Source organism: Erinaceus europaeus, chromosome 5 (genome assembly GCF_950295315.1).
Source record: "Erinaceus europaeus chromosome 5, mEriEur2.1, whole genome shotgun sequence".
Classification (NCBI taxonomy): domain Eukaryota; kingdom Metazoa; phylum Chordata; class Mammalia; order Eulipotyphla; family Erinaceidae; genus Erinaceus; species Erinaceus europaeus.
The window spans coordinates 85,608,966-85,636,242 of record NC_080166.1 but is presented as its reverse complement, the minus strand read 5'-3'; the positions used below and the strand labels follow the sequence as shown (position 1 = coordinate 85,636,242).

The 27,277-nt window shown below is 39.4% G+C and overlaps 1 protein-coding gene across 3 annotated transcripts in view; it reads left to right on the top strand.

The window, feature by feature from the left end:
• TMTC2 (transmembrane O-mannosyltransferase targeting cadherins 2) overlaps window positions 1-26,378 on the top strand; it is a 538,840-nt gene extending 512,462 nt beyond the window's left edge. For 2 of the 3 annotated variants that reach the window (XM_060191458.1, XM_060191459.1), the window contains one exon: window positions 23,748-26,378. In XM_060191458.1, coding sequence (XP_060047441.1) covers window positions 23,748-23,927 — 180 coding nt within the window. In that variant the 3' untranslated portion in view covers window positions 23,928-26,378. The remainder of the gene's footprint in view (window positions 1-23,747) is intronic. The other variant, XM_060191460.1, reaches the window with a different exon arrangement.
• The last annotated feature ends 899 nt before the right edge of the window (window positions 26,379-27,277 follow it).

Sequence of the window (27,277 nt, the reverse complement as noted above, 5' to 3'; positions counted from 1 at the left end):
ATTAAAAACAAAACAAACAAATGAAGAACCTGAAAATAATACCATCCATAACCTTTTACTATAGAAAGCTCTAAAGAATACACTTTAGAAAGAATGGAAATCCTAGGAGAAGCTAGCCTATGATACAAATAGAATCCAAATAGATCAAGCCCAAATAAAAACAATGAATCCAAATAAAACAACAAACCCAAATTAAATAATGTGTATGCATCATATAATGATGATGGTGATTTTTATGGCTAATCTTGGGTCACCTGCCCCACTTAACTTCAGTGGAAAATGCATGGCAGAAGGGAACAACCCCCAGAGCCTGTGAGTTGGTCTGCGTTCATGCCATGAGGATGCCCAGCAGAGGCGTGAACTTCCAATATATCTGTGAGATCAACCATTTACAATAGCAAGCAGAATATCTGACATATCCGTACACATAGAGGCATAATAATAATAATGAGAAGGCTGAGCGGTAGCTCGGCAGGTAAAGCGCAAGGACTGTCTTAAAGATCCCAGTTCGAGCCTCAGGCTCCCCACCTGTGAGGGAGTCGCTTCACAGGTGGTGAAGCAGGTCTGCAGGTGCCTGTCTTTTCTCTCCCCCTCTCTGTTTTCCCCTCCTCTCTCCATTTCTTTCTGTCCTATTCAACCACAATGACAACAATGACAACAACACTAACAGCAACAGCAATGAACAACAAGGGCAACACGGGGGTGGGGGGGGCCTCCAGGAGCAGTGGATTTGTAGTGCAGGCATCGATCCCCAACAATAACCCTGGAAACAAAAAAAGAAAGGAAGGAAGGAAGGAAGGAAAGAAGGAAGGAAGGAAGGAAGGAAAGAAGGAAGGAAGGAAGGAAGGAAGGAAGGAAGGAAGGAAGGAAGGAAGGAAAAAAGGAAGGAAGAAAAGAGGGAAATAATAATGATGAGATTTATGTTTAGGAACACATTATGCGCTTTTCAGATTAATCCTTGCCAGTAACCTTCATCATGGCTGCCTCTCTGTCCCATTCCCACCCTTGCCTCTCTGTAATTACTATCTGAATCCATACACTAAACTCTAATGTTTAGTCTGTAAATACCAACCACCACTCAATGTGTTTAATATATAGATCTTGATTTAGTTACTTTAAACATTTCAATTTCTTTTTTTTTTTTTTCCCTCCAGGGTTATTGCTGGGCTCGGTGCCTGCACCATGAATCCACCGCTCCTGGAGGCCATTTTTTTCCCCTTTTGTTGCCCTTGTTGTTGTAGCCTCGATATGATTATTATTATTGCCATTGTTGATGTTGTTCATTGTTGGATAGGACAGAGAAAAGTGGAGAGAGGAGAGGAAGACAGAGAGGGGGAGAGAAAGACAGACACCTGCAGACCTGCTTCACCGCCTGTGAAGCGACTCCCCTGCAGGTGAGGAGCCAGGGGCTCGAACCGGTATCCTTGTGCCGGTCCTTGCGCTTTGCGCCACATGCGCTTAACCCACTGTGCCACTGCCTAACCCCCTCTTTAAACATTTTTAAAGATGTATTTCCTTCACATGAGGTAGATTGTTTTGTTTTGCTTTTGTAGCATAGAGAACCTCACACGTGCACAATTATTACTATTTAAAAATTTTTTAATTATCTATATTTATTGGATAGAGACAGCCAGAAATTGAGAGGGAAGGTGGGGGAGAGAGAAATATAGACAGAAAGACACCTGCAGCACTGCTTCACCACTCATAAAACTTTTCCCCCTGCAGGTGGGGAATAGGGACTCAAACCTGGGTCCTTGCACATTGTAACATGTATGTTCAACCAGGTGCTCCACTACCTGACCCCATTACTATTTTTTAAATTATTTTGGTTTATAGTGGTGTGAGGGATTGAACCTGGATTCTTGCTCCTCGGGCATGAAAGTCTTTTGCATAATCCTTGTGTTGTCTCCCTATTCCAAAACCACTAGGGTCTAAAAATGTATATTCCACATTACATCTCTCATCCATCATCATTTAGATTAATGTCTATCTTTATAATCACTCCCTTTAATATCTCTTCAACTTTGTTGTTATTTATTTGTTTACTTGTTTGTTTCTTTATCTTAGGTTTTTGGCAAAATCAACACCAGATTAAATCCATCTCTGCCTATCCCGTGTATGTATCTAGAGAAAAATACAACTCACTTTAAGTTAATATTTCTTTTTTTTTTTTGCCTCCAGGGTTATTGCTGGGGCTCGGTGCCTGCACCATGAATCCACTGCTCCTGGAGGCCATTTTTCCCCCTTTTGTTCCCCTCGTTGTTGTAGCCTTGTTGTGGTTATTGTTGTTGTTGATGTCGTTCATTGTTGGATAGGACAGAGAAATGGAGACAGGAAAGGAAGACTAGAGGGGAGAGAAAGATAGACACCTGCAGACCTGCTTCACTGCCTGTGAAGCGCCTGCCCTGCAGTAGGGGAGCCAGGGCTCAAACTGGGATCCTTACGCTGGTCCTTGCACTTTGCGCCACATGCACTTAACCTGCTGCTCTATCACCCGACCCTCTAAGTTAATATTCCTAACCTCAAGTGAGTGATTAGTGCTTGGGAGTTATCCTGATCTATCTATCTATCTATCTTTCTATCTTTCTTTCTTTCTTTCTTTAATTGCTTTTTTATTTTGATAGCACAGAGAGACACAGAGAGGGAGTGATGAAAAGAGACAGCTGCAGTACTGCTTTACCACTTGTGAAGCTACCCCCCCCCCCCATGCAGGTGGAGACCTGGGGCTTGAGGCCAGATCCTTTCACATTGTAACATGTGTGCTCAGCTGCCTGCACCACCTCCTGGCCCCACCTTTGCTTTCTAGTCTGGTTTTATGACATTTTTCTAGACTATACTTTACCCTTTCAAAGCCTAAAACTTCCACTATTTTCCTCCATCAACACATTCTAATGTCTTTCTTCTTCATTCATTAAAAATACATAAGGAGAACTTCTATAGGCTTCCTTAATTACATCTCATCATTTTATTGGTGACGTATAGGATTATAAACACTCAGAAATCACAGGCATATACACCACATCCACCACCAAACTTCTGTGCCCCTCCCAATGATAATCAGCGTAGTTCTCTCCAAGTCTTACCGTCTTTATCTTGAAATGCTTCTTTTTCTGCTGTGGTGATTTAACTGCCTAACTTCTAGCTCCAGACACTCTCTTCACTTCTTGATGTCGATTCTCTTGACTCCTTAAAACTGTTTCTCTTGACGGGAAGCCGGGCGGTAGAGCAGTGGGTTAAGTGCACATGGTGCGAAGCTAAGGAGCCCGGTTCAAGCCCCTGTCTCCCCACCTGCAGGGGGTCGGTTTACAGGCAGTGAAGCAGGTCTGCAAGTGTCTATCTTTCTCTCCCCCTCTCTGTCTTTCCTTCCTCTCTCTATTTCTCTCTGTCCTATCTAAATACAATGACATTAATAACTACAACAATAAAACAACAAGAGCAACAAAAGGGAAAATAAATAAATATATATATAAATTTTTTTAAAAAACTGTTTCTCTTGCAACAACTCTCTTTCTGTCTCTCCATTTCTCTTAGTCTCTCTTGTCTTTCTTATATCAACAAGTCATTCCTCTTTACCAGATTTCCCCCAGCACCATTTAAACCTGATGCTATCTCTCCCCAAATTGAAAACAAAAAACCTCTCAAGCACATTTCAGCCTTTAACTACCACTCCATTTCCCTCCATCACTTGATAGCAGAACTTTCCATTTTCATTTGGATCTACTCCAAACTGGCTTTCTCTCCGATGATGTCATGAAAACTGCTCTTGTCAGAGTTCCTACGGAAACATTCACTGACATTAAATCCATTTGTTCTCCATTCTGATTGTACCCCTCCTAGCAGTAGCCTTGGACAGAGGTGAGGTGTTTATTTCTTCCTGCTGGATACGCAGAGATCTCCCTCCCTCCCATGGCTTTAGGTGCATTAAGCCACTAAAGACTTCCAAAGATGTTTCTCCAGTATAAACCATTGGGACTCCAGAAGAATCTATCTAACTCGGCTTATAGAAACCCATCAAGTCCCTAATCCAAACCTGAGCTCCTGACCTTGACCCCACATCTCTGCCACCCCTGTCGTTGTCACTGCAGTGATTTACTCCATTCTTCTGTTGTGTATTCTTGTCAAAGATGTCACTGCCAATTTGCACTGTTGACCTTGACTTCTTTTTCCACTCTCAATACAGCCTTCAAAGTGTCAGGGCATTTCACTCTGGTGGAACTCATTCCCACAGTTCCTTTAGCTCTATATTCAAATGGTATCCTATTTAATATCATATTATAAGCCAGGGTTTTTGCAAGTATTTTAATATGCTATGTAATATTTTAGGAACTGAATCCATTAGATGTTTGTCACGACCACTCAAGTAGGTCATCATTGTAGCATGGAGGCAATGCAGATAATAGTTACATGAGTCTTAAAAAGATTTGTTTTTGTATTTATTTAGTGGGGAAACTCACCCAGTTCTGCACCACACTGTACCAGGTTCAAGTCCCTGCCCACCACATAGGAGAACCTGTCTTACAAATACAAGTTCTACAAGGTCTAGAGTTAATTGTTTCACATGCTGCTTTGTTTCCAGTATAGCTGCTCAGTAATTATGTTGAATGGATGAGTGAATGAATGAATATGTTACATTTTTAAATGAAAATTGGCTATAGGAAACAAAATCATTAAAAAACTCAATTTTATGTTTTTTTCAAAATATTATCTGGGAACAGATGAGCTCTTTGAGCATTTGCAGCTCTGGTCACTTTTTTATTAAAAGGTTCATTATTTCATTACTATCAATTGTGATAAATTTCCTCTTCATTCTCAATAAACCCCATTCCTCTAGTAAGAGGTGCATTAGTGCTTCCAGTCTACGGAAGGATCTCCATGTACTGGGGTTGGAGACTTTAGCCAGGAGCACTCCTGCCTCTCTGCTGGGCACTGCCCTTTGCTGTGGCCACTGCAAAGTATTCTGCTAATTTAAGCATCCAGGACTTAATTTTACAAAAATGTTGCCTTCATAATTATCAGCTAATGCATCCTTCTCTTGGATGAGCCAAGGAAGTTACCACATTGGCTGGAGTTAAAAAAAAAAGGTGTTAAATCTTGGGTGTTACAGCCCAGCTTAATTTTTACGAGCCATTTCAAGATACCACAATTGGATTTAATAATTCTATGTAACGGGCATTAGACATTTATGAGACAAGTAGCATATAGTTTAATTGGGTAGTCACTGAAGTATTCCCAAGAGACTTGGCTTTAAGAGTAACTAATATGTAATCTCAGAAAGGGAACTGGCAACTGATTTTTTACACAAAGTATTAGAGTATCTAGGCCTTCTTATGCTTCTAGAGAATTTCTTTTTGTTTTGTTTGCTCAAATGTAAATCATACATAGAGATCACATGTAGCTAAGTAATCCTGTAGTCAAATATCAGATTGCTAGTCAAGGTTACTGTATAGTTGACAAGATTATGTTTTTTTGGTGTAGATGAAAATGTATTACTTTGTGACTTTATAGACAACCTTGACATGTATCACACAACCACTATCATTCCATAACTCAGTTTCCATAACTCAGTACTGAAGATCAGAGTTCATATCTAACTGAGTCAAAAAATCTTTACTTCTGCCTTTCCAAGTCTCGCTGTGGTTGTTGTTTGTTACTATGGGTGAATAAATACCCAATAAATTTATTTAAGGCTAGTAGCTATTAGGATTCTGGCTTTGTAAGATTGCTTCATTGATTGTGTGTTATTTACTTGCTTGCTTCCTTGTTTTATGAAAGAATAGACTGAGGAAGAGAGCTAAGGCATTAAATTTTCAAAAATAAACTTTCACAGGGAAGAGACAAGACATTGATAGAGAATGTAATGGCAGCCTAAAATGTGCATGGTATATATACACTTTCCAAAGCTGCCATACATATAAATATCATCATCAAGTCAATCTTGAAAACCTGCTTATAGATACAAATGTGTATTGACTTTAGATGCTCTAACCTGGTGATCAGTCAATGCAGTGGGACTGTTTCAAGTGTGGACATTTCAGAAATAATGGCAAAATGAGCAGCTGACTCCAGAAGTTCAGTCATTGAGCTTCCCTTGATTTGCCATGAGTTTAGAAACACATGGTCCATATCTATTTTTAAATTGTCAGCTGCGTGACACTTTGGCAAATGTAATGGCACAGAATCCAACCTGGCTTCCCCTAGACTGGTGTGTCCTGATGATATATATATATATATATATATATATATATATATATATATATATATTTTTTTTTTTTTTCTGAAACGATGTGTGAAGACCTTCAATCATTATTTTTCTAAGCATGTCTCAACACAGTCTTGGCTGTGTAAACATACAAATAGAATGCCATGTATCAGACAGAATGTTTACATTTTTATTTTTAGCTCCTGGAGCTAAAAATTTTTAATCTCTGGAACTTTACTCCTGCTTGAGAGGTTGGATCTGGTCATTCTGGTTTGGAACATTCACAAAACTTGCCACTTGGGAGTTACGCAGCAGGTTAAGCGCACGTGGCGCAAAGCACAAGGACCAGTGTAAGGATCCCAGTTCTAGCCCTTGGCTCCCCACCTGCAGGGGAGTCCCTTCACAGGCAGTGAAGCAGGTCTGCAGGTGTCTACTTTCTCTCCCCCTCTCTGTCTTCCCCTCTCTCTCCATTTCTCTCTGTCCTATCCAACAATGACAGCATCAGTAATAACTACAACAATAAAACAAAAAGGACAACAAAAGGAAATAAATAAATAAATTTTAAAAATTAAAAAAAAACTTGCCACTTACAGCATGTATGAAGCCTTGGATGAATGCTTTTGCTGAAACATGTTTCTTCATACTCCTTCTGTGCCTTCTAATGTCAAGCTGAAATGTGATTGCTGTGAATGACATTCCCCTCCCTGCATTAATCCTGTTGTTCACATCATCATCCCCCCTCCCATCTGTTATATGAGAGAGAAGAACATTTGACTTAACTTCAGTCTCATCTCAATCTACTATTTTGAGGGTTCTGAGATGATTTTTTCCATGATAAGAAAAAAGTGATTTGAGTAAGTTATTTAGGAACAAATCCATCATTGTCACAATATACAAGATAGTACCTCAGTTGACTTTCTTCAGATCAAAGCTATTTATTGCTCAACATAAAATCAGAGAAATAGTATGTATGGGCTAAAAAGAAATGCCTGGTTTGGGTTTCATGGCATCTACTGAATCTCTACCACAGCTTAACATTGACTTTTCCCATGAAGCATGTCTGTACCTGTTGCTATATTATATTTTTGGCACATAGTCAGTTTGCATAACAAAAGGCAAAAGGCCCATAAAATGATGTCTCTCTGTTTCTATATTCCATGACAATTGAGTTCTTTAATAATGTAAGTCCCAGGGTTGGAGAGAAAGCATAATGATCATTGCAAATTACTTTCAAGCCTAAGGCTCTGAGGTCCCAGGTTCAATTCGCCTCCCACCATAAGCAGAACTAAGCATTGCTCTGGTTAAAGGGGGAGGGGGCAAGGGACTGGTGTCTGTATGTGAGGAGAATAATGTAAACCCCAATCTCAGCTTTCATCACATCATTGAGATACATTTTAATAACATATGATCATTTCAGTGACATATTTCGGCTCCTGGGAATGAGCAGTCATTATAGTATGTATATTCATGTGCACACTTTACACATACACACTTGGATGGACTATACAACTGGAAATGCTTCTTCATAACGTGCTTGTGGTGGAGAAAGCACACACACATTCTCTCTCCTTCATGCTACAACAGGAACAAAGTACTGAGTGAATTAAGTGTCTTAAGTCATATTTGGACAAGAAATATGCAAGGAATTTGGTTCAAAGGCAAAGAGAAGGAAATGCTCTAGACTTGTGTAGTTCTGTCTGGGTTAGAACGGGCGGGCGTCTCTGGGTGCATGCAAGATAAACATTATGTCTGCCTGGTGTAGATTGTTCTCTGAATGCTTTGTCTTCAATATTTTTTACTTTCATATAGCCTGCTTGTTTTTATTCTCTTTCTAATCTTCATCCACTTTGTGATCATTAATTTTCTCACTTTTCATTTTTTAAATTTTATTTATGTGTTTTGTGGGAGACAGACAGATAGATCCAAGGAGAAAGAGGGTATAGAGAGGAAGAAAGCACTGCTGATTGCTCATGAAGCTCCCCACTGCAGGTGGGGGACCAGGGGCCATGTTCTCACTTTTATGGAGAACCTTTCTTAATTCTTTCTCCTCAAAGTATGATGTGATCATTGCACACCAGGGTAAGCAATGCACCCATCATATTTTTGCTCAAACAGCAATCCATCTCCTTAGCTCCTCTGTAAGCTCCCTTTTATGAAAGGTGTATATGACAAGGAGGTGGCCTGAGAAGAAGATTTTAATTTGGATCCTGTAGGAAACATCCCTGTGATTTTAAGGACATTAGGTAAACCAGTCTTTCAAGTAGGATCATCTTTAATGAATAATAATCTTTGAGATAATATTCTTAATTAATTAGATAGATTTTTGCTGCTATCAGAAGTAACTACCACCTTTGGAATGACTCTTATTACAAACTCCATTTGCAATCCCCCACTCCACAGCTGTTGGCATTTTGATTGCCATAGATATGAATAGCACATTGTGACAATCACACCCATCATAAAAGTTAAATGAACATTCTCATAACACCCTCTGGGCTGGGATAGATGTAAGAGGGAGACTGAGCACTTGGGATAAAATATGTCACTGACAAATTGAAACTACTCCCTTAATACAGCATTGTGTCTTGCTTGTCACAGTTACCTGTTTTGTTTTATTCAAAGCTACTTCAAATGCACAAATAATGCATTGAAACCAAGCATCAAAAATGAATCATTTCTGTTATCTGTCAGAATTACAGTTTTGCCATTGTTAGATCTCTGGTGCTGTTTTCCTTCATTGAATATACAATTTGGTGAATATTTTCTGTAGGAATAGTTTATTCTATGTATTTAGAATACAAAGAACTACCCTTTCTAAACTGGGAGAATTTTTTTGCGGCTGTTCTCCCCCTCCCCCTGCACCCATACAATTTTGTGAAGACCCACTAGGTTGTTTGACATTTATATTTGTTCTCAGAAGGGTTAATGTCATGGATATCATTACTGACATATTGATGTTGTCAGATCTCTGTATTTGAGTCTCTCTCTACTGTTGAATGAATGTCTTCTCCAACTTACTGAAAACATTTTACAAAAGTGACAAATTAAGTTTTATGGAAACCACAAATTTGAAACACTTGACCTGGTTTAAAAAAAAAAAAAAAACTTTTGGGAGTCGGGTGGTAGTGCAGCGGGTTAAGCGCACATGGTACAAAGCGCAAGGACCAGCGTAAGGATCCCAGTTCGAGCCTCCGGCTACCCACCTGCAGGAGGTCGCTTCGCAAGTGGTGAAGCAAGTTTGCAGGTGTCTGTCTTTCTCTCCTCCTCTCTGTCTTCCCCTCCACTCTTCATTTCTCTCTGTCCTATCTATCCAACGACAGCTGTGACAACAATAACAACTACAACAAGCACAACAACAAGGGCAACAAAATGGGAAAGATTGCCTTCAGGAGCAGTGGATTCGTAGTGCAGGCACTGAGCCCCAGGAATAGCTTTGGAGGCAAAAAGAAAAAAAAAACTTTTATGTATTTATTATTGGATAGACACAGAGAGAAACTGAGAGGGGGAGGAGAGAGATAAAGAGAGAAGGAGACAGAGAAATACCTGCAGCCCTGCTTCACCACTTGTGAAGCTCCCCTCCCTGCAGATGGGGACCAGGGGGTTGAACCTGGGTCCTTGTGCACTGTAATGTGTGCACTTAACCAGGTGTGCCACCACCTGACCCTGACCTTCTGGTTTTCAAAGATGAGTAGAGAGAGGCAGCCTGATAATTCATCTTGCCATGTACCCCACATCTGTGTAGAAGTAGTTGCTCCTTGGGGCCAGACAGTGGCACACCCAGCAGTGCATACATGTTACAATGCATAGGGACCTGAGTTCAAGTTCCTGGTCCCCACCTGCAGGGTTGAAAGCTTCACAAGTAGTGAAGCAGTTCCACAGGTGTCTCTCCTTCTTTCCCTTCCCTACTTCCCTCCCCACTTCCTTCTCAATTTCTCTCTGTATCCAATAAATAAATGATAGTTTAAAAGGAAGTAACCACTCCTTTCTGGTAGTTCCATCTCCCTAACAGTTCAGCCTTACTCTCTCTTTGTTGATTTGTCTCACCCCTTTTGGGGTCTGGAGAATGAGTATTCAAGCCGTAGGTTCTGTAAAGATAGTGAGTCCTTCACCTCTACAGCTCCTGGTAAGCTTTAGAGAAACTTATGGATGCCAGTTTCACCTACCTCATAAATATGAGGGGCACAAATGGGTTGAGAAATGTATACCTCTTAATAGTTAGCTATAAATGCCAAGTGTACCATTCCAGTTTGCTAATGCCACATGCCAATAAATACTATGGGATGCTTTTGTGCACTGCTTTATCTAGAGCAGCTGGCAGCAACCTTGACAAATAGTAGGTACTAGGTAAATGTTTGTGAAATTATTTGAGACTTGGGATAGAATTTACTTTTTCTAAGTAGTCCCTTTCTGCTAAACCATCCAAGTCTTTCTTCTTTCAGCAAACCTCCATTAGGCATTTCTTTCATATGCCAGAGCTTGGCACTGGAACTATAAAAAATAGTTCAAATAAATTCACTGTCTATCTCAAGCCTTCTAGCAAAGAAGACAGACTTCTATAACAAATGGTTATAAATCACGCTGCTAAGTGTTGCAGTTAATGTATGTAGACAGCACTCTGGGAATATAGAGAAGTAATGTAGTAACATAAGAAGGTTCAACCCTTTCTAAAAATGAGCAGAAATTTGCTGAAAAGAGGATGGAAAGGGGGCTTTGTTAGAGGAGCAGTGTGCTGAGGAGTGTTCACAGTAGCACATGGTATAAGTAGCTGTCTCAGCTGTCTTGGGCTTAAGGTATAATGAAGACTTATTTTGGATGTCAGATTATATAAAGGAGTGCCTGGACGGCAGTCTGTTTTTATTGTTGTTGTTTTGTTTTGTTTGTTTGTTTGTTTTCCATAGTTACAGGTTGACACATGATACTCCCATTGTGTTTAAGAAAGACAAATAATCAGGCAAGGGATGGGTTGAAATAAGAAGTTAAAGAGGGTGGTGACAATAGAAGAGTGATACAATTTACAGAGGGGCTCAGATGTCAAGTTAGGCAGTGCCAGTAAAAAGAAAATGGTAAAGAAAGACAGTTAAAGAAAGAAAGAAAGAAAGAATATGAAAGATAGTATTTGGGGCTGGCAAGATAGCTCACGTGGGCAATGTGCTACTTTGCCACGTGTACGACCAAGTTTGAGCTCAGTCCCCACCACACTAAGGGAAGCTTTGGTGCTTTTGGTGCTGTAGAGTCTCTCTCTCTCTCTCTCTCTCTCTCTGTCGCTCTGTCACTCTCTCGCTCTCTCACTCTCTCTCCCACGCCTTCTCTGCTTTTATCTAAGAAAAGAAAAGCATTTAAACATTTAAGCTAGTGTTTAGCTTAAATGTTCTTGTCCTCAAAGATGAGTGGAACAGGGACTGATTATGCTTGCTGAAGTAAGTAAGGAGGTAAAAGACTCAGTGTGGAATATAGATCATTGAACCACATGGACTTGGGGAGAGAGAGAGAGAGAGAGAGAGAGAGAAAAGAAAAAGAAAAAGAAAAAATAGCCACGCTGACTCTACAATTTTGTGAGACTATGGAGATTATCTGGGGGAAGGTGGGGTGAATGGTGGGGGGGGGGGGACGGACACAGAGCTTTGATGATGGGTGAAGTATGGAATTATTCCCTTATATGATCCCATAAGCCATTATTAAATCATGAATTAAAACATGGAGAAAAGTGTCTTGTCCCTGAGAAAAGGGAATAAGGAGAAGGCCACAAAAATAAATGTTCAGGGGCCAGGTAGTGGCACACCTGGTTGAGTGCACATGTTACAATGCATAAGGACCTGGCGTTCAAGCCCCTGGTCCCCACCTACAGGAGGAAAATTTCACAAGTGGTGAAGCAAAGCTGCAGGTGTCTCTCTGTCTTTTTCCCTCTCTATCTCCCCTTCCTCTCAGTTTTTGACTGTTTCTATCCAATAAATAAATAAAGATAATAAAAATTAAAATAAATAAACAAATGAGCAATATACATGTTGACTAGCTCTCAGCCACCTCCCTCCTACATAGTCTGTGATTCCCCCCGTCTCATCCCTGTGGAAAGTGAACCTCCATCAAAGATTCCCCATTTTGTATATCCAAAAAGTCTCCTCTTTGAAGCAGTGGTTGTCTGGCTCTCAGCCTTGAGACAAAAGATTCAGACCAAGAAAACAACAGATGAGACAGACTATTATATAGTTTTGAGGCAGTGGGGCTGGGAGCATTGTGTTTTTAAACTATTCACATATCAACATGTAGTGACTGTCCACACAAAATCTACTAGGTCCCAGGGTTAAGAATAAGTGGATTGGGGCCATCCAGCAGAACACACCTGTTGCCATTTAAAAGGACTTGAGTTTGAACCCCTTTTAACTATGAGGAAGTGCCTGCTGTGAGGGGAGCTGAACAGTGGTGGAGTGATGCTATAGAGTCTCTCCTTTTCCCTTTCCCTCTCCATTGCCCACTCCTTCCCCTTCTCCCTCCCTCTCTGTCTGATTGTCTATCAAGAAAAACATGGCCATTGAACCTGAGTGATAACCCTGATGACAGAAAATAAAGGTGGATCACAGAAGTGAGAATTATGAAGAAAAAATTTATGAAAATGTCACCAGTATTCTTAGCAATTAGGAAAAAGAGAAGGCCCCCATTAAGAAGATAGTTTACAACTTCCAATTTGTAGAATGCAGACAGTTAGACCATACCAAGTGTGCCCAAGGATATAGATAAAGAGACCCCTGTGACAGTTTGATGTTGGTGCATTTTAATACAATCATATAGAAGATAAATTCAACCAGAGCTGAAGAGACCTTTGATCCAATGATTCCATACCTAAAAAAATGCCCTTGTCCCTTATTCTGTCTAGAAATAGGAACAACAACATTGACCAAAGTTCCCATTTAAGTCTGTAGATCTATTCTTAAAAGAATGGGTAGTCATTCAATGTAACTCTTGCTTAAAATTTAAAAAGTGCGTGTGTGTGTGTGTGTGTGTGTGTGTGTGTGTGTGTGTAAGTAGGTATTTAGCAAGATGACATCTCATGATGGCTGTTGGAAAATATTACCATTAGTGTATCACTTGCTGTGGGTATAAAAAATGCAAAATATGCCCCCAATTTTTAATTTAAGTATAATGGCTTTCTTGGAAGGATGGTGGGATTGGAGGGTGGTTTTAGGTATAAGGCAGTGAGAGACAGTGGCCTGAGAAGGTGTGTTAGATAAAGTGTTGGATTCTCATGTGTGAAGTTCAAATTTCCGTGGTTGGTGTCACATGTGTCAGAGTGACTCCCGGATTCTCTCCTTCATAAATACATAAATATATTTATGAAAGTGAGAGATACTTGGCATCCCCAACTGAATTTATAAAGATTCATTTGTTAGGTAAGTACAGGACATTTAGTGTGTTGCATGAGACCTTGTATACCTAATCCTTATAATAAAACATAAAACTTGGCAAACCCATCAAGTATGAAAATGATAGAGGGAGTCAGGCGGTAGCACAGAGGGTTAAGCGCACATGGCACGAAGTGCAAGGACTGGCGTGAGGATTTTAGTTCGAGCCACCAGCTCTCCACCACGGTAAAGCAGGTCTGCAGGTGTCTGTCTTTCTCTCCCCCTCTTTGTCTTCTTCTCCTCTTTCCATGTCTCTCTGTCCTATCTAACAATGACGACATCAATCATAACAACAATAATAACTACAACAATAAAACAATAAGGGCAACAAAAGGGAATAAATAAAGAAAAGAAAATGATAGTCAGAAGAGAGCTGAAAAGTGGTTATCTCAAAAGGGTTCCAGAAAAGGGTACTATTTTAATTGACTAATCACTGGGTAAGAGAGACTTCAAGCATTCTCTCATACAAGTGATTGAGTCTATACAACTGTTCACATAAAAATGCATGGACAGAAGTCAGCAACAGTAGTTAGTCCTTTGGAGGAAAAAAAAATTTGTAAAATTGGAAATATGGGCTCATTACTGCTCTCTCCTCTTCTGTAGTTTCTCTTACCTATTCATTTGCCTTCATAAAACAGAAGTGGTCACAGGGTTAATGAGATACAGACAGTCCAGTTACTCTGTGGTTTTCTAACTCCTGCTTAATCAGGACATTCCCATGAAACCCCACTTTTCCTTTGGCTAGACCCCACCCCACCCAAGACCTCTGTTCAAAGTCCTACACTTTAGCCTTGTTCCCAAGAAATAACTGAATTCACAATTTTAAATTCCTGTATGGTAGTGCCAGGTGGTGGCACTCCCAGTGGAGCACACACATTACCATGTACAAGGACCCAGGTTCAAGCCCCTGGTTCCCACTGCAGAGGGGGATCTTCTGCAGGTACCCCCCCCTGCCTCTCTCTCTCTCTCCCTGCCTTTCCCCCTTCTCCTTTTCTCTCTGTCTCTATTGTAAAAGAACAATAAAACAGAGAGAAAAGAAAAAAAGAGAAAAGGAAAGAAAATGGTCTTTGAAAATGGTGGATTCATCATGCAGAGAGAAGTCCCAGTGATAATCCTGGTATAATAATAATTAATAATAATAATAATCCCATTTGGTCTCACTATTCCTCCTCCATAGATCTTTTTTCAAGTATATATTATAGACATAGGGCAGGAATATGGACTGTCTTTCAGTCCTGTTTTCTCAGTATACTCAATGGGCACAGCTGGGTGCTGTGGAAAATTCAAGGGCATTAGAGTCCAATTAGATCTCTATTACATTGTCTTTGTTCTACCTTAGCCAAAATCACATGTCTTACTGTGTTTTTATTTATCCCCCACCCCCAACGTTGGAGAAATAAGATGAAGATCCCAGCCAAATAACAAAAGCACAGTCGAAACCATTGATAGAAAACTAACCTCTCAAACCTAGAAACTTGAAAAAGACTGAGTATGGCTGCCATTAGGCCCCTTTGATGTAAAGCATCTGTGCTCTTCTAGGAAGCCAGAAAGATCTGGTTCTCCTTTCCTAGTCTGTGGACCAGAAGTTGGCGTCATTTGTTGTAGAGTCACAGTCCCCATGTTACTGGTTTGCAAACTGCTGCCTTGCCTTTGTTAACATGCTTAGGATTTCATCAGCTGCCCTTAATTAAAAAAAAAGGATATGTACAGGGGAAGTCATCAATATCTGTGGTTGAGTTTCTCTTCCCCAACCACTGCCTCAAAGCTGGCAGAAAGCAGTGACACCAGTCTGGAGTCTGCCAGACAGCCACTGGGCTTCCTGCATTTCATTTCTATAGCTAGGAAAACCTTTGTGTTTGTGTAAAAGCAGGATGCTTAGTTTTTAAAAGACTTGTTAGTGCCTTCCTTTTCTATCTATTGTCATTTAGTCACCTGTGCATTAATATTACCTTTGGACATTTACTAACTTAAATAATTGCCTGATCATGAGGCGTCAGCTTTACAAGGAGACAAGTGTTTGATTTGGCTTAGTGTGCTCTATAGGAACTTCATAATATAACTATAAAAAGTAATCCCCTAAATTCCCCAGTGATATATAGAACCTAAACTTTGGAAATTACCTCTGCAGCAGAATCTTTACAGTTTTTGTGAACATGGGCCTCAAGATAGCTCACATGGGTAGTGTACCTACTTTGTTTTTTAAATATATTTTTATTGGCTTGATTATAATGGAAGAGAGACAGACAGGCAGACAGATACAGAAAGAGATTAGAGCACTGCTCAGCTCTGACTCGTGGTGTGGGAAATTGAACCTGGGACTTTGGAGTCTAAAGCATGAAAGGCTTTTTTCATGACTGTTAAGCTGACTCTCTCTCCCTGTACCTACTTTGTCATGTATGCAACTGTGATTTGAGCCAAGTCTCCACTGCACTGGAGGAAGCTTTGGTTCTATGGTATCTTTCCTCCTCTCCCTTTGCCTCTCTTTCTATCTGCAAAAGCCTGACGAGGCCTGAAGTTACAATGATGAAAACACCTGCAGACCTTTTGACAATTCAGATTCTGACTCAGTGAGTGGCACCTGAAATCCCTAGGTTCATTCATGTTCCCAGTTGATAATGCCAGTGCTCTGAAAATTGTAGTTTGTAAAGCAGGGTTCCAGAACCTTGGAGTTGTTGAGTTCATTTGGGTTACAGTAAGATGCTCTGGAGGCAGGCTTGACAGGTGTAAAAGATAAAGCTTTGGTCTTTGAAGAGAGAAAGCATGGAAGAAAAATATTTCTTTGCACTTCGCACTATGTGCGCTTAACCTGGTGAGCTACTGCCCAGCTCCAGAAAAATATTTCTTACGGCCCAGTGGTAGTCTACTCTGTTGAATGCACATGCTACCATGTGCAAAGATCTGGGTTCAAGCCTCACGTACAGGGGGTGAGGCTTCAGGAGTGAAGTAGTGCTGCTGGTGTCTGTCTTCCCCTCTATCTCAGTTTCTCTCTGTCTCTATCCAATAATTGAATAAATAAATAAAATAGTAAAAAAGGAAAACATTTTCCTATAGTTTCATTCATTAGATTCTGACAGGTACTTGTATATGTCAAAATAACAGTTGACATTTTCAAAGCAGTTACCTCTAAGACACTAATAATATTTACTTGAAGGCACATTTGAACACACCACTAAATGCCATTGTTGTGCATTCACTCAAATAAGATGCTACAGCTATGCTTTAAACATGACATATTGAGTACTTGTAAGTTTTTAAAATAAAAAAATGACTTTCAAACTTTTAAAATAGACACATTCAAACCAAAATATTACACCTACATATAGAGATCTATAGCTGTGTAAAATTGTTAACTTATATTATTACATGCACACCTTTTTGGTTTATTTAGATTTTGGCTTTCTCACTAGGTATGTATGAGTTCCCATGAGATTTTTTTTTTAACCACATTAACTTTATAATATGAATTTTTCTACTTTTTGTAATATCATATGAGTTCAAAATTGAAATTATTCTCAAAACAGCAATAGAATTAGCATATAAGTAGTTCTTTTTTTTTATTTAAGAAAGGATAAATTAACAATTTTTTTTTATTTAAGAAAGGATTAATTAACAAAACCATAGGGTAGGAGGGGTACAATTCCACACAATTCCCACCACCCAATATCCATATCCCACCCACTTCCCTGATAGCTTTCCCATTCTCTATCCCTCTGGGGATAGAGCATGGACCCAGGGTCATTGTGGGTTGCAGAAGGTAGAAGGTCTGGCTTATGTAATTGCTTCCCCGCTGAACATGGGCGTTGACTGGTCCGTCCATACTCCCAGTCTGCCTCTCTCTTTCCCTAGTAGGGTGGGTCTCTGGGGAAGCTGAGCTCCAGGACACATTGGTGGGGTCTTCGGTCCAGGGAAGTCTGGCCAGCATCCTGATGGCATCTGGAACCTGGTGACTGAAAGGTGAGTTAACATACGAAGCCAAACAAATTGTTGAGCAATCACGGACCCAAAAAGCTTGGAATAGTGGAGAGGAAGTGTTAGGGAGGTACTCACTGCAAACTCTAGTGTACTTCTGCTTTCAGGTATATATTTTGCAGTAGTTTATGGATACATGTGAAGATATGCTCTCTCTCAACGAAACGGGTGTATATCTAGGTTTTGGGACTTTGTTAGAAAGTGAACCACCTGAGATGAAATTAGAGTATACTATGAAAGGAAAGGTCTCACCCGAGTAATGAAGCTGAAGGGTTGTCATTCCACACGTGAAGTCTCTGGACACAGTCTGAAGTGAAGCATGTTGAGGTGGCATTCGTTGGCTTGGTTAGGTTGTGATCGGCGGATGCAATATTATTTGATATGGATTGGGAGAGGCATACAGGAAAGTGGGCCCTATCCAAGGGTTCCAGAACTGGGGGAAGTAGGGGCTCTATAGTGGAGATGTGAGGTTCCTGCTGTCTCAGGGTTCAAAAAGACAATCGATAGTTAATGTAATCATCACGTTATTTGGTGATTGGGTTAACTTTGAAAAGTCCTTTTGTTAGGGTTTGCTGTACAGTACCCAGTATCTTGTATATAGCTGTGCTATTGGTTGCTTCTGATCTACTTGGTCTAGGCTTTTGAGAGAGTCCACATATCAAATACACAGCCTATATATTATAAAGATTCAGTTTGTGTTTTGAAAAACTTTGAGACATACAATTGATTTTCCCCCTCTCATATTAATTAACTAGTGATTTATATGTCTACATTTTGCTAGAAGTGTACATAAACACCATTCCCACCACCAAAAGACTGTGACCCATCCCTCCCACCCAATCCCACCCCCCACTGTCCCAGGAAGCTGCATGTCTACCCCTCACCACAGGGTTTTTACTTTGGTGCCCTACTTACAATTTGGTCAGGTCCTGCTTTTAGTTTCCCTTTCAGGTCTTCTTACTCAACTTCTGTTGATGAGTGGGATCATCCCATACTCATCTTTATCTTTCTGACTTAGCTCACTTAACATAATTCCTTCTAGCTCTGTCCAAGATGGGTCAGAGATGGTGGGTTCATTGTTCTTGACAGCTGCATAGTATTCCATTGCGTATATATACCACAGCTTTCTCAGCTACTCATCTGTTTTTGGGCACCTGGGTTGCTTCCAGGTTTTAGCTATTATGAATTGTGCTGCTATGAACATAGGAGTACACACCTCTTTTTGGTTGGGTGTTATGGAGTCCTTGGGGTATAACCCCAGGAGAGGAATTACTGGATCATATGGAAGGTCCATGTCTAGCCTTCTGAGAGTTTTCCAGACTGCTCTCCACAGAGGCTGTACCAATTTACATTCCCACCAGCAATGAAAAAGGGTTCCTCTGTCCCCACAGCCTCTCCAGCATTTGTTGCTGCTGTCCTTTTTGATGTATGCCATTCTTACAGGACTGAGGTGGTATCTTAGTGTTGTCTTAATTTTCATTTCTCTGACAATCAGTGACCTAGAGCAGTTTTTCATATGTTTGTTAGCCTTTTGGATCTCCTCTGAGGTGAATGTTTTGTTCATATCCTCTGCCCATTTTTGGATGGGGTCATTTGCTTTTTTGGTGCTAAGTTTGCTGAGCTCTTTATATATTTTGGTGATTAGTTTCTTGTCTGATGTATGGCATGTGAAGATCTTCTCCCATTCTGTGAGGAGTCTCTTTGTTTGTTTAATAGTTTCTTTGGCTGTGCAGAATCTTTTCAATTTGATGTAGTCCCATTGATTTGTTTCTGCTTTAGTCTTCCTTGCAATTGGGTTTGATTCATCAAAGATGTCCTTGAGGTGTAGGTGGGAAACTGTTTTACCAATGTTTTCCTCTAAGTACATAAGTAGTTCTGATAGTAGATTTGACATCCTAATTGTATTTGCTTTGAATAACCCTACATTGTTTGCTTGTTTGTTTATTTGTTTTTCATCATTCGGTGTCAGGTAGTAATTTCAAAATGGTCTGAGGACAGATGAACTGGATAGTTCCATTTTAATGAGGTTAAAGCCTCTTTCTTTCTTTCTTTTTAAATATTTATTTATTCCCTTTTGTTGCCCTTGTTTTATTGTTATAGTTATTATTGATGTCGTTGTTGTTAGGACAGAGAGAAATAGAGTGAGGAGGAGAAGGTAGAGGGGAAGAGAAAGATAGACACCTGCAGACCTGCTTCATTGCTTGTGAATCGACTCCCCTGCAGGTGGGGAGCCAGGGGCTCAAACTGGGATCTTTATGTTGGTCCTTGCACTTTGCACCACTTGCACTTAACCAGCTGTACTACCACCCGACTCCTAAGGTCTACCTCTATGGCTTGGTCTACATCACACATTTTGATATCCATCCCTTACAAGTTCCACTTCAACAAAGGCTACAAGTCTAAGAAAATATAGAGCCAGCTCACAAATCTTCAGTGTTTGGATTCAGTGGTTATTCAGACATACTGAAAAGAAGATTTTACTTGTTTTTTTATTTTTTTATTATCTTTATTTTATTATTGGATAGAGACAGCCAGAAATCTAGAGGGAAGTGTGTGATAGAGAGGGAGAGACAGAGAGAAACCTACAGCATTGCTCCACCACTCACAAAGCTTTCCTCCTGAAGGCGGGGACTGGGGCTCAAACTTGGGTCCTTATAAAGTCACATGTGTGCTCAATCAGGTGCGCTACCACCCGGTCCCATTTTTTCATTTTTTTATTAGTGATTTAATGACTAACAAGATTGTGAGATAACAGGGGTACAATTCCACAAAATTCCCACTACCAGAGTTCCATGTCTCATCCCCTCCATTGAAAGCTTCCCTATTCTTTTTTTTGCCACCAGGGTTATTGCTGGGGCTTGGTGCCTGCACTATAAATCCACTACTTCTGGAGGCCATTCCCACCCCCCCTTTTTTTTTTTGCCCTTGTTGTTATTATTGTTGTTGGATAGGGCAGAGAGAAATCAAGAGAGGTGGGGAAAACAGAGGTGGGGAGAGAAAGACACCTGCAGACCTGCTTCACCACTTGGGAAGCAACCCGCCTGCAGGTGAGGAGCCTGGGGCTTGAACCAGGATCCTTATTCCAGTCCTTGTGCTTTGCACCATGTGCACTTAACCTTTAACCTGCTGCTCTACCACCACCACCCCCCGGAAGCTTCCATATTCTTTATCCCTCTGGGAATATGAATCAGAATTTTTTACGGATGCAAAAGGTCTGGCTTCTATAATTGTTTCACCACTGGACATGGCTGGTTTTTTTGAGATGAGAAAAAGGCAGGGGAGAAAACAAATAATCAAAGAAAAAGGCTGTGTTTTCTCAGATAATCTCAACAACAGCCCTTTTAAGCAAGTTCTATTATATCTCATTTGAAGAAGCTCGAGTCTTCAGCTCTCACCCAGCTTGTCAAGGGCACGTTATCTCCGGAGCAGGAGAGGGGACTAGAAACTCAACAGTGAAACTTTAAGCTCTGAGTGTTTATAATAATCCTCTGGTGCTGCAGTTACGGTTAGATAGAGACACTTGGGTAATAAAGTGATTCAGGAACTAAAGGCCATCCCACAGAGCCATCTGGTTTCTTTCTGCTGCTCTCTGGACCTCTGCTATTTCTCGCTAGTAAAGGATAGTCTTTGACAGTGGTTGACCCTCCCCATTTCCTCTCTTCCCACTCAGGATCGCAGTGAATCTGGACATTTTATCTGCTTGACATCTCCCATAATTCAGGCTGTGAACACACTTCACCATCAGTGTACTGGCTGTTTATTGATACTTGTGCTAAAGTTCTGTGAGAGGACATAACTCAGAAATGTGTCCAGACGTCAGGGAGCTCAAGATAATAATGGGTGATATGATAACAAAGTTCTTTTAGGAGGACAGAGTAGGTGGTGTTATTTTAGGTTTCCAACATGCAGTTATCTGTTGCACATGTAATTTAGAGCTATTTTATTTAGATTGGTGCTTAAACTTAGAAACTGACCATCTGTATTTTTCTTGATAAGTATGGAGTCATCCTGACCAAATAGTTTTAGACTGTCAAGAATAGCTTCTATTTGCAACCTTATTTTTAGACAAGAAAGAGGATATAGAAAAGTTGAAACAATAATGCCCAGTAGTTGTGGACTCTTGAGACTGTTGGTATTTATCCAAAGGCATATTATATAGCCATTGAAATAAAAGTATATTCTGACCTTCAGCTCCCCCAAAAGAACTTTGGTCCATACTCCCAGAAGGATAAACAATAGGGAAGTTTCCAGTGGAGGAGATGGGACATAGAACTCTGGTGGTGGAAACTGTATGGAAGTACACCACTATTATACTTAAATACCCCTTACTGTCTTGCAAATCAAAATGAAATCACTAATAAAAAATAAAACAGGAAAAAGAAAAAAATATAGTCTGTACAGCAATTAAAATCACAAACATCATGCACTAGACCTCAAGCAAAAAAGATAAGAAAAATAAACTTGATACTTAGTATCTATACTATGTGCTACATTTGTTTATTTTCCATTTTATCTTACAACATGCAAAGCTATTTATGCTATTTCAGTTTTTTTTTTTTTTAATGAAAGAGGTAGGGATATGATTTGCTAGGGGATCTCACCAAGGTCACTAAACTCAAATCCAGATATCTTTCTTCTTCCTTTCTTCCTCCTCTTCCCCTTTTTCTTCTCCTCCTTCTCCTTTTTCTTCTCCTTTTTCAGTTTTCTTAAAATCCATATCCAATCATCTCTCCCCCAGGTAGTTTATTGTGAGCTATTCAGCTTCCTCCCACATTTTTTTTTTTTTCTGTTCAGATATAACTTACAGTAAAGAGTGGAGTCACACGATTTCAACCAAACATTCATGCACTAAAATGTGGTAAAAATGTGGTCCAGGAGGTGGTACAGTGGATAAACCATTGGATTCTCAACCATGAGGTCTCGAGTTCGATCCCTGGCAGCACATGTACCAGAGTGATATCTGGTTCTTTCTCTCTCTCTCTCTCTCTCTTTCTCATTAATAAATTAATAAATTCTTTTTAAAAAAGACCAAATCGTAAAAGCAATTATTTTAGCCTGTATCACAGTCATGAGGACAATTAATAGCTGACACCATCTGTGAACATAAAAGCATAATCTCAGCATAAATACTTGTATTTTTAGCTAATTTAAAAAATATGTATTTGCATAACTGCCAAAATATTAGTTGCTCTCTGTTAGCCAGAAAGTTCTAAGGGCCAAGACAAGAGCAAAACAGTCCTTTTTGTATATAGTAAGCAAAATATTTTCCTTGGGGAAGGATTTTTGTTGTTGTTAGCTAATGTCAGAGAATTAGGGGATAAAAACCCTTATGTTAAACTAGCATGACAAAATTCAGACTTCCAAACTACTGCTTTGCACATGATAAGTGCATTACAATGATCATACCTTACAGGAAAAAAATTAAGAATTACTTTAATTACATTTTTACAAATAATATCAAGCCATACAGAGGCTTTTTGTTTCCTATACCATCTTCTATTTGTGTTGCTGTGTTTTTACTTTGCTGCATTTCTAGTAAACATTCAACATTAGAAGTTTTAAAGTGGTTTGACTTAAAGTTAGGACTTTGTCTTGCTAAACAGCTAGGGGTAGAGTTGGAAAGGACTTTCGTGGTTCTTCTGAAATTTTTTCAGGGTTTTTATCCTTAGAACATCATTAAGCTTTATAAGAAATCTTACTTATTATATATGCATGAAAGTATTGCTAAAGAGGAAACAGAGAGTCGCTAGACATAGATTTATCAACTTTTCCCACTGAATGTTTTATTACCTGGCACACAGTTGGAAAAAAAAAAAGTTCAGTTCTTTCCATCTGAAATTGTATCATTTTCCATTTTGTTCTCAAAAGAGCTGTGGGTGTCTAACTTAAGTTACTGGGTCTTCGCATGTAGCCTATGCTTTTTTATTAAAGAAGAAAATGGTCTCTAGCTGCCAGCCTGCTCTTTTAAACCACAAAAGTACTCAGCAGCTGTTTGAAAACCTTTTGTTTTTCCTTTCTAGTTATCTTAGTCTGTTTGTATGAATGGCCAAATTGCTTCCATAAAAATGTCTGCAGACATAAGGGAGTCATTTGCATAAATGGATGAAGAGGAATTTTTTTGGTCTTCCATGAAGAAAAGCTTGCCATGGCCTCTTAATCATTCTCCTCCTTTTCTCTGGTTCCAGTACCCGGCTGCTCTGATGAATCTGGGAGCCATTCTGCATCTCAACGGCCGTCTCCAGAAGGCTGAGGCCAACTACCTGAGGGCTTTGCAGCTAAAGCCAGATGATGTCATCACTCAGTCCAATCTGCGCAAACTGTGGAACATCATGGAGAAGCAAGGCTTAAAGACCTCGAAGACTTGACACAGGAGGGCACTGCTTCATCTTCCTCCATGTTTCAAAGCTGGCTTCTTTACTAAAGAATATGGCTTCCCAGCCCTGCTGAATACCAGACCTAGTAGGATTTGCAGAGGTCACCGAGATCACTGTCACTTCTAGAAGTCTCCACTTTGCTGTTGGCACAGCCTTTAACACCAAAAACAAAAAGTGTGGGGGAACATTGGAAACCTCTTAAACAGATATAATTGTTACCCTCCTTACCCTTAGAACTGTAAACCAGAGCACTTAAAACAGGATCTTTTGGCATTTTTATAAGTGGGTGGGGCAGGAATCTCAGTTACGTGTTCGCTCAGTTTTGAAAAGCTCAATTAGAAACTATTGTTCCTTAAACACTGTGAGAGGAAGTCAGAGTATCCATTCAGATTCAGCCAGGGTAAACTATTAAGGTCAAGTGTTAACTGGGGTTGGCTCGCTGGCCCCTGGTGTCTTTTCTCTTTGGGAGGGCTTACTACATTGATTTCTAAACTGTAAAAACAAACAAACAAACAAACTTTTTTTTTTCAAACTATCTGTGTCAGGATCTGTTTGATTCTTTGCTACTTAGCAAGTACATGTAACATTTTATGATTTGAGTGTCACATTCTTTTACTCTTTGGAAACTCATTTGCTTTTCGCATTTGAAAAAGACATGGAGAGTAGAGCCATGTACATATCAAATAGGTGTCTTTTATATATTTTTGTATTTTTTTATTTTACTGTCACCAAGATTTTCCCCAAACTGACCTAGAAGAATTTATTGTATTGTCCCTTAAGCTTTCTGAAATTGCTCTTTAAAATGACCATTCCTGGTAAATGCAGTGCTATTATAAGGAACCTTGTAAGCATTTTAGTTTCAATAACCAGCAGCTCTTAGGCAAGAGGCAAGGTGCCTTGTGCTTTACAGATGTCATTAGTTTAAAAAAAAAAATCAAGTGTTCTAAAGGGGCATATAATGATGATTACCAATTCTATTAAGTACTTGAACAACAGTACTGTTAAGTTTTAAGGAGATCTTTGTTGGTAGTATTTTGCTCTTTCCAAATGACATAAAAATGACTTATTTTTAGCTAGAGGAAGTGTAAAGCATTAGCCTGTGTGTTTCTGTGTCTTCTGCCAAGTGCTTTTCACAGTTGAAAATGATTTTTCACTAGTACACTTGGTACTTCCTTTTGTAACTTATTGATAACCACTTTAATGGTCATTTCACAAGTCACAGACTGTATATGAAGGAGCAAGAACCATTTCTTGGATTTTTTTTTTTTGACTCTGAGTCAAGCTTTGCTACTAAAAGTTAACTTTGTAAAACCATAGTTCATTACTAACTTCTCTCTAGAGAAAGTAGTTAAAGAAAGTAGTTATTTCATGCCCTACATATTTATTTATTTATTATTCTACCGTAGCAAAATAGAAAAAAAACATAATTTGATTCATTAAGCCAGTTCACTGCAACTGCACTCTGTGTCTGTGTTCAGCATCACCATTAAAAAGAAGCCAGGCACACCACTGCATCATAGAATAGGCTTCTTCATCATCTCTGTTGTGAGCAGATCTGATCATAGTGAGGTAAACAACTGAAAGTAGTGTTCTTATGGCACTAATATCATTTTTGTAAGAAGGGTAAATGTAATAGGGAGATTTGTTGTGTAGTAATGAGAGCGATCTTCCTAGGATGTTTATCATTTTGTAAACATTTCACTGAGGGGGGCCAGAGTTTAATTAGAATGAGATCACTGTGTTTTCTTCAAAATGCTGTGTAACAGCTAATAACAGCAAACCTGTGTCAAACCCCAAGCATGGTTTGAAGTATGTTTTACATCTTCTCCTGCATTGGCAATTTGAAAACGATAGTAATAATGATGATGAATAATAGGGAATTTAATATAAGGAATATAGATATGAGTTCAAGTCTAACATTTTTATTTATTTAACTAGGTGTTGACCTATGATGACTTCTTAGTTTTGACACTTTATATGTCTTTGTATTGTTAAGGTTCTTTCTTTCATACACTTGATTCTTAATAGATTCACTGACTGCACAGTAGAGGCACTTCCTGTTGACCCAGTTCTCAAGTAGTATTAAAGATTGGACCTACATCATAAAAATGCATGGATCTTGAGTCACTAACTGTCCCTGACACCTTTCACTACAGGACTGGGCTTAGTAACTGACCACCTTGGTGGGAGGGCTGGGAGGGGCTTTAGAACATGGTTAAAAAAAAAAATGTCTCCGCTCAGGGATTTATGGTGGATTATTGCAGACAGTGCTAAAAAAATATAGAGAGCACAAGACAAGTTTACTAAATTAAATTTTATTTTTTGAGAAACGGTTATTTGTATAAATTATCAAGATTTGTAGGCTTTCCTTTTGTAGAAATGATTGTTTTATGTGCCAGAGAATTTCAATTTTGTTTTCAACAATAAAGCATTGATAACAAAGATGTTGTATACGTGTCCTTTAAACCTTCTGTTTCAACACTTGCGCTTTCTTGGATTTTAACTGAATTTGAATTATAAAAAAAAAGAAAAAAACAGAGCTAGTCCCTACCTGCAGGGGGAAACTTCACAGGTGGTAGAATAGTGCTGCAGATGTCTCTCTTTCTCTCTTCTCCCTTCCATCTCAGTTTCAATCTCTATTCAATAGTTAAATTAAAAAAATAGAGATGAAGCATCAAACCAAGACATGCTGTGGCTAAATGTAGTTAATAGTAATAAATATTTGTTTTTAGTAACAGTAATAAAAAGGGTTGCATGTAATTTGGGTGTTCAGAAAGAATGACAGTTTTTATTTGCTTTTACTTTATTAATGAACTGTGGAAAAGTGTTTGGAATGACAGTTTTTATTTGCTTTTACTTTATTAATGAACTGTGGAAAAGTGTTTGGAATTATCCTGAGTAGGGCCAGTTCTCTGCTTTACTGGTTGTTTTGTTTTTTTAAAAAAATAGCTATGTTTATGAGACTCTGAATCTCTAATTCTGGTCCAACAAAATACAACTCTTCTCAGCAATGTGGGCTCAGTACATTCGAGTCAGTATAGGGAAATCTTTTTGTCCTAAAGAAGGTACAAGCCAGGACATGAATTCAGTATTCCTACTGAAATTGTAGTTGAAACAGATATGTGGTATATTGCCTAATTTTTTTATAAATGCTTTATTTTTTATTAATTGTATTTATTTATTTGACAGAGACAAAGGGAAATTGAAGGAAGGGGAAGACAAGGAGAATGAGAGATACCTGCATTACTGCTTCAGTATTCATGAAACTTTCCACCTGTATGAGGGACCAGGCTTGTACCTGTATATGGTGACATCTGCACTCAACCAGGTACCCCTCTTGC